The sequence below is a fragment of the Uloborus diversus genome, unplaced genomic scaffold, assembly GCF_026930045.1.
Source record: "Uloborus diversus isolate 005 unplaced genomic scaffold, Udiv.v.3.1 scaffold_14, whole genome shotgun sequence".
NCBI classification, from domain to species: Eukaryota; Metazoa; Arthropoda; class Arachnida; order Araneae; family Uloboridae; genus Uloborus; species Uloborus diversus.
Genome location: NW_026558098.1, coordinates 1,660,726 through 1,677,338, shown reverse-complemented (window position 1 = coordinate 1,677,338; position 16,613 = coordinate 1,660,726). Strand labels below are relative to the sequence as shown.

At 36.3% G+C, this 16,613-nt stretch overlaps 1 protein-coding gene across 1 annotated transcript; it reads right to left on the bottom strand.

Annotated features, from left to right (window-relative positions):
* Positions 1 to 8,656: 8,656 nt before the first annotated feature.
* On the bottom strand, positions 8,657 to 11,103 carry LOC129232828 (zinc finger protein 729-like; the record flags this gene model as incomplete). Its single annotated transcript, XM_054866927.1, is given in 1 exon segment — positions 8,657 to 11,103. A coding segment is annotated over 1 exon segment (2,447 nt), but the record flags the coding sequence as incomplete, so codon positions are not given.
* Positions 11,104 to 16,613: the final 5,510 nt, after the last annotated feature.

Below are 16,613 nucleotides of genomic sequence, written 5' to 3'. Positions count from 1 at the left end.
AAGAGAGTAGCGGTCCCGACCAGTGAAATTACACGTTTTTCGTCCCCGTTATCGTGATCCCGGACCTAGAGAGATGCTTTACCTCTGTGAGACGATCAAACACACTAAGAGGTCATATTTCCAACAAAATTTAATGTTCCGAGTACATTGGATGTAGGCGAAATTGAATACGTTGGGTTCCAAGAGAGTAGCGGTCCCGACCAGTGAAATTACACGTTTTTCGTCCCCGTTATCGTGATCCCGGACCTAGAGAGATGCTTTACCTCTGTGAGACGATCAAACACACTAAGAGGTCATATTTCCAACAAAATTTAATGTTCCGAGTACATTGGATGTAGGCGAAATTGAATACGTTGGGTTCCAAGAGAGTAGCGGTCCCGACCAGTGAAATTACACGTTTTTCGTCCCCGTTATCGTGATCCCGGACCTAGAGAGATGCTTTACCTCTGTGAGACGATCAAACACACTAAGAGGTCATATTTCCAACAAAATTTAATGTTCCGAGTACATTGGATGTAGGCGAAATTGAATACGTTGGGTTCCAAGAGAGTAGCGGTCCCGACCAGTGAAATTACACGTTTTTCGTCCCCGTTATCGTGATCCCGGACCTAGAGAGATGCTTTACCTCTGTGAGACGATCAAACACACTAAGAGGTCATATTTCCAACAAAATTTAATGTTCCGAGTACATTGGATGTAGGCGAAATTGAATACGTTGGGTTCCAAGAGAGTAGCGGTCCCGACCAGTGAAATTACACGTTTTTCGTCCCCGTTATCGTGATCCCGGACCTAGAGAGATGCTTTACCTCTGTGAGACGATCAAACACACTAAGAGGTCATATTTCCAACAAAATTTAATGTTCCGAGTACATTGGATGTAGGCGAAATTGAATACGTTGGGTTCCAAGAGAGTAGCGGTCCCGACCAGTGAAATTACACGTTTTTCGTCCCCGTTATCGTGATCCCGGACCTAGAGAGATGCTTTACCTCTGTGAGACGATCAAACACACTAAGAGGTCATATTTCCAACAAAATTTAATGTTCCGAGTACATTGGATGTAGGCGAAATTGAATACGTTGGGTTCCAAGAGAGTAGCGGTCCCGACCAGTGAAATTACACGTTTTTCGTCCCCGTTATCGTGATCCCGGACCTAGAGAGATGCTTTACCTCTGTGAGACGATCAAACACACTAAGAGGTCATATTTCCAACAAAATTTAATGTTCCGAGTACATTGGATGTAGGCGAAATTGAATACGTTGGGTTCCAAGAGAGTAGCGGTCCCGACCAGTGAAATTACACGTTTTTCGTCCCCGTTATCGTGATCCCGGACCTAGAGAGATGCTTTACCTCTGTGAGACGATCAAACACACTAAGAGGTCATATTTCCAACAAAATTTAATGTTCCGAGTACATTGGATGTAGGCGAAATTGAATACGTTGGGTTCCAAGAGAGTAGCGGTCCCGACCAGTGAAATTACACGTTTTTCGTCCCCGTTATCGTGATCCCGGACCTAGAGAGATGCTTTACCTCTGTGAGACGATCAAACACACTAAGAGGTCATATTTCCAACAAAATTTAATGTTCCGAGTACATTGGATGTAGGCGAAATTGAATACGTTGGGTTCCAAGAGAGTAGCGGTCCCGACCAGTGAAATTACACGTTTTTCGTCCCCGTTATCGTGATCCCGGACCTAGAGAGATGCTTTACCTCTGTGAGACGATCAAACACACTAAGAGGTCATATTTCCAACAAAATTTAATGTTCCGAGTACATTGGATGTAGGCGAAATTGAATACGTTGGGTTCCAAGAGAGTAGCGGTCCCGACCAGTGAAATTACACGTTTTTCGTCCCCGTTATCGTGATCCCGGACCTAGAGAGATGCTTTACCTCTGTGAGACGATCAAACACACTAAGAGGTCATATTTCCAACAAAATTTAATGTTCCGAGTACATTGGATGTAGGCGAAATTGAATACGTTGGGTTCCAAGAGAGTAGCGGTCCCGACCAGTGAAATTACACGTTTTTCGTCCCCGTTATCGTGATCCCGGACCTAGAGAGATGCTTTACCTCTGTGAGACGATCAAACACACTAAGAGGTCATATTTCCAACAAAATTTAATGTTCCGAGTACATTGGATGTAGGCGAAATTGAATACGTTGGGTTCCAAGAGAGTAGCGGTCCCGACCAGTGAAATTACACGTTTTTCGTCCCCGTTATCGTGATCCCGGACCTAGAGAGATGCTTTACCTCTGTGAGACGATCAAACACACTAAGAGGTCATATTTCCAACAAAATTTAATGTTCCGAGTACATTGGATGTAGGCGAAATTGAATACGTTGGGTTCCAAGAGAGTAGCGGTCCCGACCAGTGAAATTACACGTTTTTCGTCCCCGTTATCGTGATCCCGGACCTAGAGAGATGCTTTACCTCTGTGAGACGATCAAACACACTAAGAGGTCATATTTCCAACAAAATTTAATGTTCCGAGTACATTGGATGTAGGCGAAATTGAATACGTTGGGTTCCAAGAGAGTAGCGGTCCCGACCAGTGAAATTACACGTTTTTCGTCCCCGTTATCGTGATCCCGGACCTAGAGAGATGCTTTACCTCTGTGAGACGATCAAACACACTAAGAGGTCATATTTCCAACAAAATTTAATGTTCCGAGTACATTGGATGTAGGCGAAATTGAATACGTTGGGTTCCAAGAGAGTAGCGGTCCCGACCAGTGTGAAATTTCGCCTTAAGCGTCCTTTTACTCGGATCCCGGGGCTCGAGAGATGCTTTACCTCTGTGAGACGATCAAACACACTAAGAGGTCCTATTTCCGACAGAATTTAATGTTCCAACTACATTGGTTCTCGGGAAATTTAATACGTTGTGTTCCTGGAAAGTTGCGGTCCCGACCATTGAAATTTCACGTTTCGCGTCCCCGTTATCGTCATCCCGGACCTCGAGAGATGCTTTACCTCTGTGAGACGATTAAACACACTAAGAGGTCATATTTCCAACAAAACTTAATGTTCCAACTACATTGGTTCTAGGGAAATTTTATATGTTGGGTTCCAAGAAAGTTGCGGTCCCGACCAGTGAAATTTCACGTTAAGCGTCTCCGTTATCGTGAACCGCACAGTGCAATTTTAATTTTTTCTTCCACGTTACCGTGATCCCGGACCTCGAGAGATGCTTCACAACATCATAACACACGTGCATAAAAATCCCATTGTTAGTTTCCCTTCTCCCCTGCTAGATTCATTCAGATGGAATCGTCTTTACTTGGCAGATTGCCAAATTACATACAATCCGCGGTCAAACAGTATTAATGCATATAAAAATTGATCAAATACTTCTGTGCTTGAAAAATAAAAGAATATAGAACATCGTATAAAGGCAGGAGTTAGAAGGAAAATCTTGTACAGATGTTTCAGGGTTATACAAAACTTTCCTCGGATGTCTTTAGCGTTGAATAGTTACCACGAATCACGTGTATACACTAATTTGTAGTAGTGTGTTAGTGTTGTATGAGCCACAAATTAGTGTACTACTAATTTGTGGCCTATACGTTGTTTTAACTTCTTATAGTATTTTATATATATCAGCAAGATGTTATTTTATTTGGAAGTGTTACAATTCTGTTTTTGACAACGTATTGTTGATTCTGGATAATAGTATACATTCTTTTATTTCGGTATAACTTTGATATACCCCCCAAAAATTATGCGCCAAATCTGGCACTCCCTACGGACTTTTTAGGGTTGCTGTTTCTTATTTTGGTGTTGCCAATTTAGGTTTTTTTCAGCTTTCAGGTTTTTTGCCGTTGCCAAATTTAGTATATTCTTGTATTTTGTACCATTTTTTTAGTTTTTTTAAAAAAGTTTTGTGGCAACAATTTTTGGCGAGAAAAAAAAGTCGCCAAATTTCCGATTTGGGGGGGTATATCAAAGTAGTTCCTTTATTTCTTATTTTTGTACCAATTGCTTGATAGCAATCCTATAAATACCCCTGAATAGGCTAAAATTTATTTATTTATACATCAGAAATTACAATATTTGCATGTTACATATTGTTTAAGCATTATTGAAGTTACTTTATTACTTCTTGGAAACAGCACTGATTTCATAGTTGGCATATTGACTCTATGTGCCATGCTGTTTCGTTTTGTAAATAGTAATTGTATGTAACATAATAAAAGTCATATGTACTATTTGAAAGGCAATTTTTTAATGAACAAAAAGTATAATACACGGTTTCATTTGCATATACCAGATTTGAAGTTGTCTTGCAAACTGTCTCAAAAAATGAAAATTGAGATCAAAAATTTTGAAAAACTTTAAATAATTCTGGTTTTTTGAACATGAATGATGATTTCAAATATGCCGTTAGAAAGCACGTTTTCTTCTGATTAAAAATTACTAATAATATATGTTAATATAAAAATACAAATCCGAGTTACAGAGGGAAACATAGACTCGCAGCACAAAACTTGGCAGCCATATTGATGACGTCATCAACGCCGCTAGAGGGCCAAAAAAAATTGTCCCGGACTTTTTGGACTCGTTTACCCATGTACTATCTGAATCCAAAAGGGTGCACTGGTAGCCCAAAAATTTTTGGCCTAACTTTCAGCTACTTCACCCCACTATAGTATATGCCTAAATGGTTAAATTATAAAAATAATGTAGGGGGCGCTAGTGGACGTAAACCCGTGTTTTAGTGAAATTTTTCTAAATTTGGAACATTTTGGCAAAATTCAACGCTTTTGGAGGACCTCTAAATATTTTCGTAGAGTTATAAAATTTTACCAGTGGTTTAATGTCCACCATAGGAAACTTTTTAGAGGGTTCCAACTTTTGAAAGTTGGTTTTCCTTTTGGGACACCCTAACGAAGAGCGTAAATGCTTTGCACGGGTCAGCTAGTTATTATACATATTCCTCTAGTGTTTTAAAGAAATAGTTAAAATTTTATGCCTTTTTGTGCATTGTTATGAACAAAACTGAAAAATATACCATGTATGTGGGTTAACAACAAACACTATGTGTCCCAAAACTGTTATTGCTATCGAATGTCAAAGGAATAGTGTGAAGGCAGTGACGCAACCAAAAAATAGCTTTAGGGTGAGGGGCGCAGCTTTAATTTTTTAACACGCTATCATTAGCTTCACCTGTATGTATGTATGTATGTATGTATCTTGTAACGGAATCTTGCAGCTCAAATTTCGGCCACTTCCTGCGATCGGATTCTTTTGTAATTTGGCACGCGACCACAGACCCGATGACAATGCAATATTCTATAATCAAATTAATTAATTAACTCTTTTAACTGTTAGTTTCCTCCAATTTTAATCCATATTTTGGCATAAATACAACAATGTGAAAAAGGAAAAATTTTAAAAAATACATTAAAAATGCTCGCAAAAATTACATAAAAATATCTACAAAAACCTTTAATTTTTCTGCATCAGACAAAATTTGTCCAATGGGAGACCTCTTATCAGTTGTCTTGAATTTCTTCCATTTGTTGTCCAAGCAAAAACGTAAATAGACAGCACCCCACGCTTTTTTGTATTACATTAAAATTAAGTGATTGGTCAACTATTATCATCCAAAGACATAGCTGCCAACCTCAAGATACAAAAAATAGGAGCACTTAAAGGAAAAAATAGGAGCACTGAGGGCTAAAATAGGAGCATGAAATCGTGGCCTGCGCTAAACCTTCCTTCTGTACCATAAGTTTCCATAAATTCTAAGCACTTATAAAATGCTTTTCTAAATTTTCATGTTAGATTTTCAACAAAACTACAACCAAGTTTAAAACAAAATTATTTTACATTAAAAAAGCAACATTACATAGATACATATTGAAAAGTTTTAAAAAAACATGATTACTGTTTGATTTAATAAAACTGCAATCCTTTTTAGAAAATATGCTTTTATACATATCCTACATGCATAAGAACATATTGAAGATTAAAAAAAACAATTATTTCTTATACTTGGAAGTAAAGCAACTTCATAGTAAAGGTCAAGACTCTGAAATTTTGAAAGTGGCCAGTGGCACTCGACTCCAAAAACTTAGTGGCCACCAATGTCATTAAGTTTTGAAACACAAACTGGAGTGGGGGAGGCAGTTTTTACAACTTCCCTTAAAAAAAATAGATGAATAGGATTTAAAGAGAGATATTCAATACTTTTTTTGCACATGGAAAATTTAAGTTAAAATAGGTTTCTGATTTATTAAAAAAAAAATAATGAATGAGAAGTCAGCAGGAACCTTCAGTTTAGATGAGATAGTTTCAGTTTATAGCAAAGCCTACAAGGCAATAAGGATCAAATAGATAAAATTTCCCCTTCAAGAAAATTATTTAAAAAAAAACATAACTTTTTGCCTTCTGTTATTTTTAATAGTTTGTATTGAGACAAACAACTAATCCTGTTTTCGGGAACTTAGGCTATTAATAGTCTTGTCTACTTCATGTTGCAAATGACAAAACATGGCAACAACGCGAAAAAGTCAAGACAATAGATTTTTGAGTTTGTTGCATTAAAAGTAATTATAAATAATTAATGAGCCTTAAAAAAACTAAAATTTAGACGAAATAGCGAGTTTTTAGCACATTAGAGTCTAAACCAATGAGGATAGAATAATATTCTGAAGAAAAAAATTTGCATTTTTCAAGAAAAAAATTTAGAATTTTCCGAAAAAAAAGCCTATTTTGCATTATTTTCAATAGTTTGCATTCCAATAAACAACTAATTCCAATTATGAAAACTTGGCCACTTAAGAGTCTTGTGTACTAAAATCTCGCAAATGACCAAATATGGCGACTAAGTCAAAAATTCAGATATAAAATTTTGAATTTATAGCATGAAAAGCAATTATAAATAATTAATGACCCTTAAAAAACTAAAATTTAGACGAAATAGCGAGTTTTTAGCACATTAGTCTAAACCAATGAGGATAAATAATATTCTGAAGAAAAAATTTTGCATTTTTCAAGAAAAAAATTTAGAATTTTCCGGGGGGGGGGGGAAGCCCATTTTTGCATTATTTTCAATAGTTTGCATTGCAATAAACATCTAATTCCGATTTTGAAAACTTGGCCACTTAAGAGTCTTGTGTACTAAAATCTCGCAAATGACCAAATATAGCGACTAAGTCAAAAATTCAGATATAAAATTTTGAATTTATAGCATGAAAATAATTCAAAAATAAAAAATCCCCATGAAACTACAATTTAATTGCGAATTTTTAGCACATTCGTGTCCAAAGCAATAAGGATAAAACGAAATTTTAAATGGTATAACTGTTTTCATATTTCTCAATAAAATTATTTAAAATAACCAAAAAAAAAAACATTTTGCAGCACATTTTGCTTATTTTCATTAGTTTGCAGTTAAAAGAAACACCCAATTCTGCTTTGTCTTTGAAAACGAAGGCGCTTAAGTATCGTCTGCTAACTTCCATCTTGTGAATGACCAAACATGGCGGCTACGTTTTACACGTAGCTGAAATGCTCGATGAAAAAACGACGATCTCCAATCGGCGCTCCCCCTCAGTGTTTATCCTGACACTAAGCTTCCAAAGCATCAAATTGTCTTCTCTTTTGTTGAGTTTGCGCACAATTCCTGCCTTCGAGGATAGGGAAATTTCTTCTTTTTCCTCAAAAATCGAAAAGTGTACAAGCAAAGTCAAAAAAAACGGAGTTTTTTTTTGGGAAAAATCGGATTTTCGGAGTACGCAATAAAAATCGGAGAAACTCCGGGAAAAACGGAGCACTTGGCAGCTATGCAAAGATTATTTTTCACTTTTTAGTTCATTTTACAACGAAAGCGTGTTTTTTTAGTTTTTTAAATTGTTTTTTCCCATTTGAAATAGAGTTTGGGGCAAATATTTTGCAAAAATTGATGCCCTGGAAACGAGATTTGATACTTAATGGCTTTGGCTTTCCGATTAGGGGGGCTTCCGAAGCTTAGCTTGTTAAAGATTTGATTAACTCATTAATAATCTACAACGATTGAAAAAAAAATCTTTTAAGATTTCTAAGAAAGATATCAAGCTTTTTCCCCTAAGTTATTTTCTGTTTCTGTTTGAAATTACTTTGTTTTCCCAAGGCGCATTTTTTTTTCAATGATAAGGAATGTGTGGGTACGAGTTACGCTATTTATTAAGAAACTATTTATACAGATATTTACAATATTATTTACAGAGTAGTAGTTGTGGACGACAATGGCGATGAGCTGGCGTGAGTGGTGGTTGCTCGTCCGCGTCCTCGCACCTACTGACTGCTTGGGATGCAGTTCGGTTTCAGGAAGAGAGTGCGCCTCCTAGTGGGCGCTGGTGGTACCACAAATGCTTTTGAAAAACATTCTACTTCTGAATGGGCCCGGTTCTTGTGAGCTCCCCTCTAGTTACGCCACTCTATGCGGGGGGAGGGACTACCCCTGACCATCATCAAGGTTAACAGACCCTATAGGTAGGCTTATAGGGATTAGGAAGATTAATTTTCCTTCCCCAGGGTGAGCACCCAAGGCTTCATCAGTACTACACGCCTCTGAACGGTAGTCAGACGGGTAGAGCTTTTGAACAGCATGGATTCTCACATGTCTCCTTAAACCTGAAGAATCTGTGAACGTCTTTGAACAATGTTCGCACGAATAGGGCTTCTCACCACTATGGGTCGCCATATGTCTCTTTAAATCTGAGCCCCAAGCGAATGCCTTCGAACAATAATCGCACGAATAGGGTTTTTCACCGGTATGTACCCGCATGTGGTTCTTCAGACTTGAAGAAACGGTGAATGTCTTTGAACAAAAGTCACAGGAATAGGGCTTTTCACCATCATGAACTCTTATATGTCTCCTTAAATCTGTACCGTTAGCGAATGCCTTCGAGCAATATTCACACTTGTAGGGTTTTTCCACCTCTTCACCTTTATGGGCTCTTATATGTTTCCTTAAACTTGAAGACTGAGTGAATGTCTTTGAGCAAAAGCCACACGAATAGGGCTTTTCACCAGAATGAACCCTCATATGTCTCCTAAAACGTGAAGAATCAGTAAATGCCTTCGAACAACATTCACACTTATGGAATTTTCCCACCTTCTCACCAGCATAGACTCTCATATGTTCCCTTAAATGCGCAGCTTCAGTGTATGCCCTCGAACAATGTTCACACTTATTGGGTTTCTCCACCTCTTCACCAGAACAATGTTCACACTTATTGGGTTTTTCCACCTCCTCACCAGAACAATGTTCACACTTATTGGGTTTTTCCACCTCTTCAATAGAACAATGTTCACACTTATTGGGTTTTTCCACCTCTTCACCAGAACAATGTTCACACTTATTGGGTTTTTCCACCTCATCACCTGAACAATGTTCACACTTACTGGGTTTTCCCACCTCTTCACCAGAACAATGCTCACACTTATTGGGTTTTTCCACCTCTTCACCAGAACAATGTTCACACTTAGTGGGTTTTTCCACCTCTTCACCAGAACAATGTTCACACTTACTGGGTTTTTCAACCTCTTCAACAGAACAATGTTCACACTTATTGGGTTTTTCCACCTCTTCACCAGTATGGATTGTCATATGTTCCTTCAAATGTACAGATTCAGTGAATGATTTCATACAGTACCCACATGAATGACGCTTTTCTCCAGTATGAGTTCTTTCATGTGTTTCGAGCTGCGAAATATCGGAAAATGTGTTTAGGCAACATTCACTATTCAATGGCTTTTCCATCTGTTCACCAATATGGACTCCCATATGTCTCTTTAAATGATTAGATTGAGTGAATGCCATCGAACAAAGTTCGCACGAATAGGGCTTTTCACCAGTATGAATTCGTCTATGTATCTTGAGCATCGAAAGGTGTAAAAATTTCTTAGAACAATATTCACACTTATGAAGTTTTTCTACCTCCTCACCAGTATGAACCATCATATGTCTCCTTAAAGTTGAAGAATCAGTAAATGCCTTCGGACAACAGTTACACTTATAAGGTTTTTCTACCTTCCCAACAGTATGAACCCTCATATGTCTCCTTAAATTTGAAGAATCAGCAAATGCCTTCGGACAACAGTCACACTTATAAGGTTTTTCTACCTTCTCACCAGTATGAACCCTCATATGTCTCCTTAAACTTGAAGAATCACTAAAAACCTTCAGACAACAGTCACACTTATGAGGGTTTCCCACCTTCTCACCAGTATGAACCATCATATGTCTCCTTAAATTTGAAGAATGAACAAATGCCTTCGGACAACAGTCACACTTATAAGGTTTTTCTACCTTCTCACCAGTATGAAGCCTAATATGTCTCCTTAAACTTGAAGAATTAGCAAATACCTTCAGACAACAGTCACACTTATGAGGGTTTCCCACCTTCTCACCAGTATGAACCCTCATATGTCTCCTTAAATTTAAAGAATCAGCAAATGCCTTCGGACAACAGTCACACTTATAAGGTTTTTCTACCTTCTCACCAGTATGAACCCTCATATGTCTTCTTAAATTTGAAATACCAGTGAATGCCTTCGGACAAAAGTCACACTTATAAGGTTTTTCCACCTTCTCACCAGTATGAACCCTCATATGTCTTCTTAAATTTGAAATATCAATGAATGCCTTCGGACAACAGTCACACTTATAAGGTTTTTCAACCTTCTCACCAGTATGAACCCTCATATGTCTTCTTAAATTTGAAATATCAGTGAATGCCTTCGGACAAAAGTCACACTTATAAGGTTTTTCTACCTTCCCACCAGTATGAACCCTCATATGTCTCCTTAAATTTGAAATATCAGTGAATGCCTTCGGACAACAGTCACACTTATAAGGTTTTTCTACCTTCTCACCAGTATGAACCCTCATATGTCTCCTTAAATTTGAAGAATCAGTAAAAGCCTTCGGACAACAGTCACACTTATAAGGTTTTTCCACCTTCTCATCAGTATGAACCCTCAAATGATTTTCCAACCGTGAAGCACTAGAAAATGTCTTGGAACAATCTTGGCAATGAAAGGGTTTTTCGTCAGGTTCACATAAATGTTGTTTCTCACCAATATGTATCTTTGAATGATGAGCCATTGCTGAACTGTGTAAAAGTACACACAAAAGGTTACACAAAATTCGCTAGAATGAATTTTTCTAAAGATGTATTTTCAGATTTACTTTTTGTGATCCCTGATGAAGTACTTAAAAAATGCTTTTAATCAGAAACTACTACCAAAGTGCAGTACGTTTCAAATCTGACTTCTTATATTTGTAGTTACAGAAAATATAACCTTAAAGTCTAAACAAATCTTCAAAATCAGTAGGAAGGTAAGGTACTATTTTTAAAAATGAAACAGACTGGTCTTAGATAAGTAGTTGGGAATATTTTCCAACATAATCGAAGTTCTGTTTCAAATTCCTTAGAAGCCACTTCATTCTGCGTATGGAGGATGAATGAGTATGAAATCTATGGTATGAAATCATGTTCTGTTTGTATTATGTTGCACAAGATAGAAGAAAGACATGAAGAGAAAAAGTTATAATCATGGTATGGATGATAGCTCTGAACTTGAAAAATATTTATAAAAAACAAGCTTATAAGCTATGTCAATTGATCTCCTTTGAACAAGCCACAACAAGACAGCACATGGCTCTGCTCACTAGCAATGTCCACTTTCGCTAAAAAGAAGTATGTAACTAAAGTGCTCTAATTTTTTATTGGTTCACTCGACTATACCTGCGATTACTTAGGATATTATTGGTCTATTCCATTTGATAACGAGGATGTAATTAAAAGGTATAGAAAAGGCGAAATAACTGACTTTTGTAAAAAGCATAAAGTGGTAATAAGATTTAATAATTTGAGGGTGACAGGAGGGATCAAACTGCTTTGGATCGCCGGAACACTGTCATCTAAAAACCCTCAGATTTTCCCATGGTAATAGGACTTTCCCAATTTGCACCAAATGTCATACTGAAGAAGCCACTGCACAACATCTGATTGTTTGCGTTGGTTTGGTATACGAGGATCTACTGAAGGGACCTGCTTCTGGCTTGAAGTTGATTAAGGCGAACAACCTCATGGATCTGATCTGATTCAGAACAGAGAGATAAGCAAGAAGAAGAAGAATATATTTAAAAGTTCATTAAAAACAGCAGAAACACTTTTTAAAAAATGATATTCCGATGACGATCAGCAGAAAATACCACTATTTCAGCTTTGAGAGGATGCAGTGTAGTACTGGACAAAACTATTGGTGACATTACGAAAAAGTAAATCAGCCAGAGCACTCTGGTTCAGCTGAGAAAACAGTTCGACTTAAAATTTAAGAAAATTGTACTTGAGCAGCAATTCTTGGCGTCTTCATTTCGACAGACTTCTTTGGATGCAGGTATACGAGGATCTACTGAAGGGACCTGCTTCTGGCTTGAAGTTGATTAAGGCGAACAACCTCATGGATCTGATCTGATTCAGAACAGAGAGATAAGCAAGAAGAAGAAGAAGAATATATTTAAAAGTTCATTAAAAACAGCAGAAACACTTTTTAAAAAATGATATTCCGCAGTGCAGAGGGAGGATTGTATTGATGAAAATTCATATCACACTTGATAAAGCCTGATGTTACGCAGGTCAGATTACTCCTGCAAAAGATAAAAAACGATTAGATTACTGTTGAAAAACAAGAACTTTAATCACAGAACAGAAATAGGGAAGTCGTACTCAAAAAATAATATATACAGTTTGTTATCAAAATGATGGAAACACCTGTGAATAAAAGTGACATTTTTAAATGTGCTTCGTATGTAATAAAGAATAAAACTAGATACAGTAGGCGCTGCTTAATGTGATCACTTTGGGACAAATACAATTTGATAACAATAACCGACTGATAACAATAACCGAAAAGAATCTAGGAGACACAAAATAATGATTTTTTTTTCCAATTAAGGTGCATTCATTTTGGCACCCTCAAATTAAAACCACAATATCTCAACTGAATGCAGTTTGAAATTATAAATTATTAAATTAACAGAATGGAAATATCTGAATTATAAAAAGTTAAAGCTAAACTCTGCAATTTTTAATCACATAGTAATAGATGAAGTAAAATATGACCGTTTTCCCTGACATTCGTAAACCAGTTTCAAAGCACATTCAGCTTTTCTCTCTTTTCCAGCATGGTTTTGCTTGTTGTTTAAATTTTAATTTAACTTCGCTTTGTTTTCAATCTCGACATCATTCTTTAATAGTTTACAAATTAATGGCTACAATGGAGGTCCTACATCAATGCCTGCAACATGTCCAGCGACTGATTTTTTTAGGTGCAAAAGAAAGTTTTCTTAGGGGGAGTCTGTGGTCGCTGGGGGGCGAACTTTCTGTAGCTTCATTCCTAGAAAAATTTTGAACTGCTATTGAAAACCACAAAATGCTACACAGAAAGTGAGTCTCGTCAGGGTTTGCCTATGGTATTTCTGTTAATTGAGGAACAAAAACGGGGAAAAAAAATTGAAAGTTTATGAAAAAGTGATAACAATAAACGAAGACGGTGATTGCAATATCCGACTTTTTTAACGTGTGTTAACATACGAGTGTTCCGGGACTTCGTGATTCTGCTAACATTAAGCGAATGATAACATTAACCGTGATCACATTAAGCGGCGCCTACTGTATCTGGTTTTTATTATAAATAGCAATGTACATATTCTGGTAGTATGTGGTGGATTAACTGACGTTCTGGACGTCTTGGATTTTTTTCAAGCGCTTGAAATATCGGACCGCTCAAATTCTAAAAGAGGTCAAATTCAAAAAGAGCGCGTCTAGCTGAAGCAAGTGTAACTGAAACATCTCAACTTTTTGGTGTTTCTAGGGGTACAGTATCTAAAGTCATGACAGCATGCACGCAGCGTGGTAAGACAAGCTCGGCAAAGCAAAATAGTGAATGGAGAAATAAGCTCAGTAAAAGAAACCGACGGTATTGAAGAGGATTGTAATGTCTAAAAAACGAACAATACCAGTAAAAATGACCAGAGAACTCGATCACCATCTGGATTCACCAGTGTGAGTGACTGGAATCAGAAGTGACCTTTATCGACAGAACATTTATGGCAGAGTAGCGATTCCCAACACACTTGTCACAGAGTGTTTCCATTATTTTGATAACTACCTGTATATTGGTGGCGGAAAATTGTAACAAAATTATGATGGTGGCAACTTTCAATTTTGCAACAGATGCACAAGTTTCTGGGTAATGTGTTTTCTCAGTAAGTTATTATTTCAGTAAGAGATGCGAGAGCTGACGTCAAGCACAAACTATTACAAATACCCCAATTCATATTTTAATTGCTCTCAAGTAGTTATATTTAGTTTTGTTGTTTATTTGTATTTTCTGTTGGAGACAATTGTATGTAAAATCAAAAGTTTTGTTTTTTTTTTTTTTTTTTTTTGCATCGTATTATGCTTGAATTATGCCAAGATTTTTCTTTTCCTTCAGGCCGATTTTAGGACCTGTGAATTATACGCCACCGCGAATTTTTCAGGAAAATACGGTACAATTACACAACAAAATAACACTAGTCTACAAAAAACATCTATTTTTCTGTTATATGGGGAAAAATACCTGATGCATAACCAGTGGCGCACACAGAAATTTTGTAATGGGAGGGTCCATAGTTAAAAGTCCCATTTTCATATCATACTCCAATATACCGTCAAACGCATTGACTTGATTTTATTGATTCTTGAGAACAAAAACAGTAAAAAATAAATTACTGAATAAATAATTAGCACTAATTAATAAAAAAAATTTAATAACAGATATTTAAATTACCAGAAAGCAAACAAATTTATGCAATGTATTTACTTTTATCATTGTTCATAAATGAAAACAGATGCCCAAATTCAAGTACAGTTGACGCTCGATATAACGACCATCTCCGTCCCAAAGAAAAAGGTCTTTATAACGAGTGGTCGTTATAAGAGATATAATTTAAAAAAATATACACGGTCATCATGCATGCCCCGCTGTTCCGAAAAAAATGGTACTTTTTCAAACATTCCAGTTAAATGCCCAAAATATTATGACAGAATATTAAACAAATTTTAAAGTAGAAAATATAGGGAGGAAAATGTTACACACTTGCAAATCTACTACTATTACTACTACCACAACATTTTCTGAAGATAAAACCAGACAGATGTTTGCCTTTTTGGCAGAAGTGATTTTTGCGAGACATTATTTTCTGTTTCAGATATAGGTGATAAATTGTGTTTTTCTTGCTTTTCAAAGAAGCATTTAAAAGTCCCTCGAGAACCCCAAATTTTAAAAACCACTAGATTCAAACACCAAACTACCAACACATCTGTCAAGTCTCTTTTCTTAGGAATCTGGAAATTTCTCGATTTTTCCTCCCATTATTTTTTCTGTGCTAGCAGTGGTGAATGGTAATTCCTCCACCCCTCTCAAAGTTCGATTTGACATTGAAAACTTCAGGCAGATGTCCGTAAACAATAATCAAAGTCATTTCAAGCAACAAATTTATTTATTGGAAAGAACACCAGAAATAGCGTCCGCTGAATTCGGTCGCTGAATTGGATTAGACGAAACAAAAAGGTCGTTATAATGAAAGCAAATTAACATAGAGTTCATAGGAACAAAGTTGGGACTTTTACCACTGGTCGTTATAATGGGACGGTCTTTATAATGTGTGGTCGTTATAATGAGCGTCGACTGTATAAGAAGCATCAAGTCTGAAGAACAAGAAAAATATCATTTTAACCTGTAATTACAAAACTAAAAACATTATTATTACTCTGTTTTCATTTACAGTCACCCTTAGTCTGCCTCTATAGGTTTACAAAACATCGTAGAATAAAATTTAGTTTTCTAGTTCATTTTTCGATTTTATTCATAACTTCCTCATTGTGTGATGGTGACATTGCTTGAATTCAGCAGTACAAGAACACATTAAGGGGCATTCCAAGTTATTTGTGACATAGGGGTGTCCGTAACAAAACTTGTCAAAATTTTTTTTACATATATTGAAAAGGCACATCCCAAAGGCTATGAATATCATATTTTTTTCGTAATTTACTACATATTATGTATGTAATTCATTGCACTTGAAACATCAAAAATTTAATTTTCACTGTTGCGGACTCTACATTGAATTTTTGTTCAAATCTTACTTAAAAACTGATTTTAAGCCCAAACTGGTGTTTGAGACAGATAAAGTGAAGGCTCATCTGTAATATAGTTAATAATTTTAATTAAAAAGTATGTTCTATAAAAAATTGCGGGTTGTGAAAAAGATGACTGTAGAGTCCGTAACAATAATTGGAAGAAAAGTTTAGTTATTTTTGTTATTTATGTATTTTATTTCACTATATTGAATATTTTCTAATCTCACCTATAGTGTTACAACATTCTAAAATAAATTTCATGATTGTTGCAATTGGTTAATTTTTATTAATTTTCAAAATTTGTTACGGACTCTACAAAATGTTACGGACTCTACATTTGGCATCAGTTTCAACACAGCTATTATTCCTTAATCAAAATACTTGAACTGCTACACAGGGAGGAAAAATAAACTACAACTTCAAC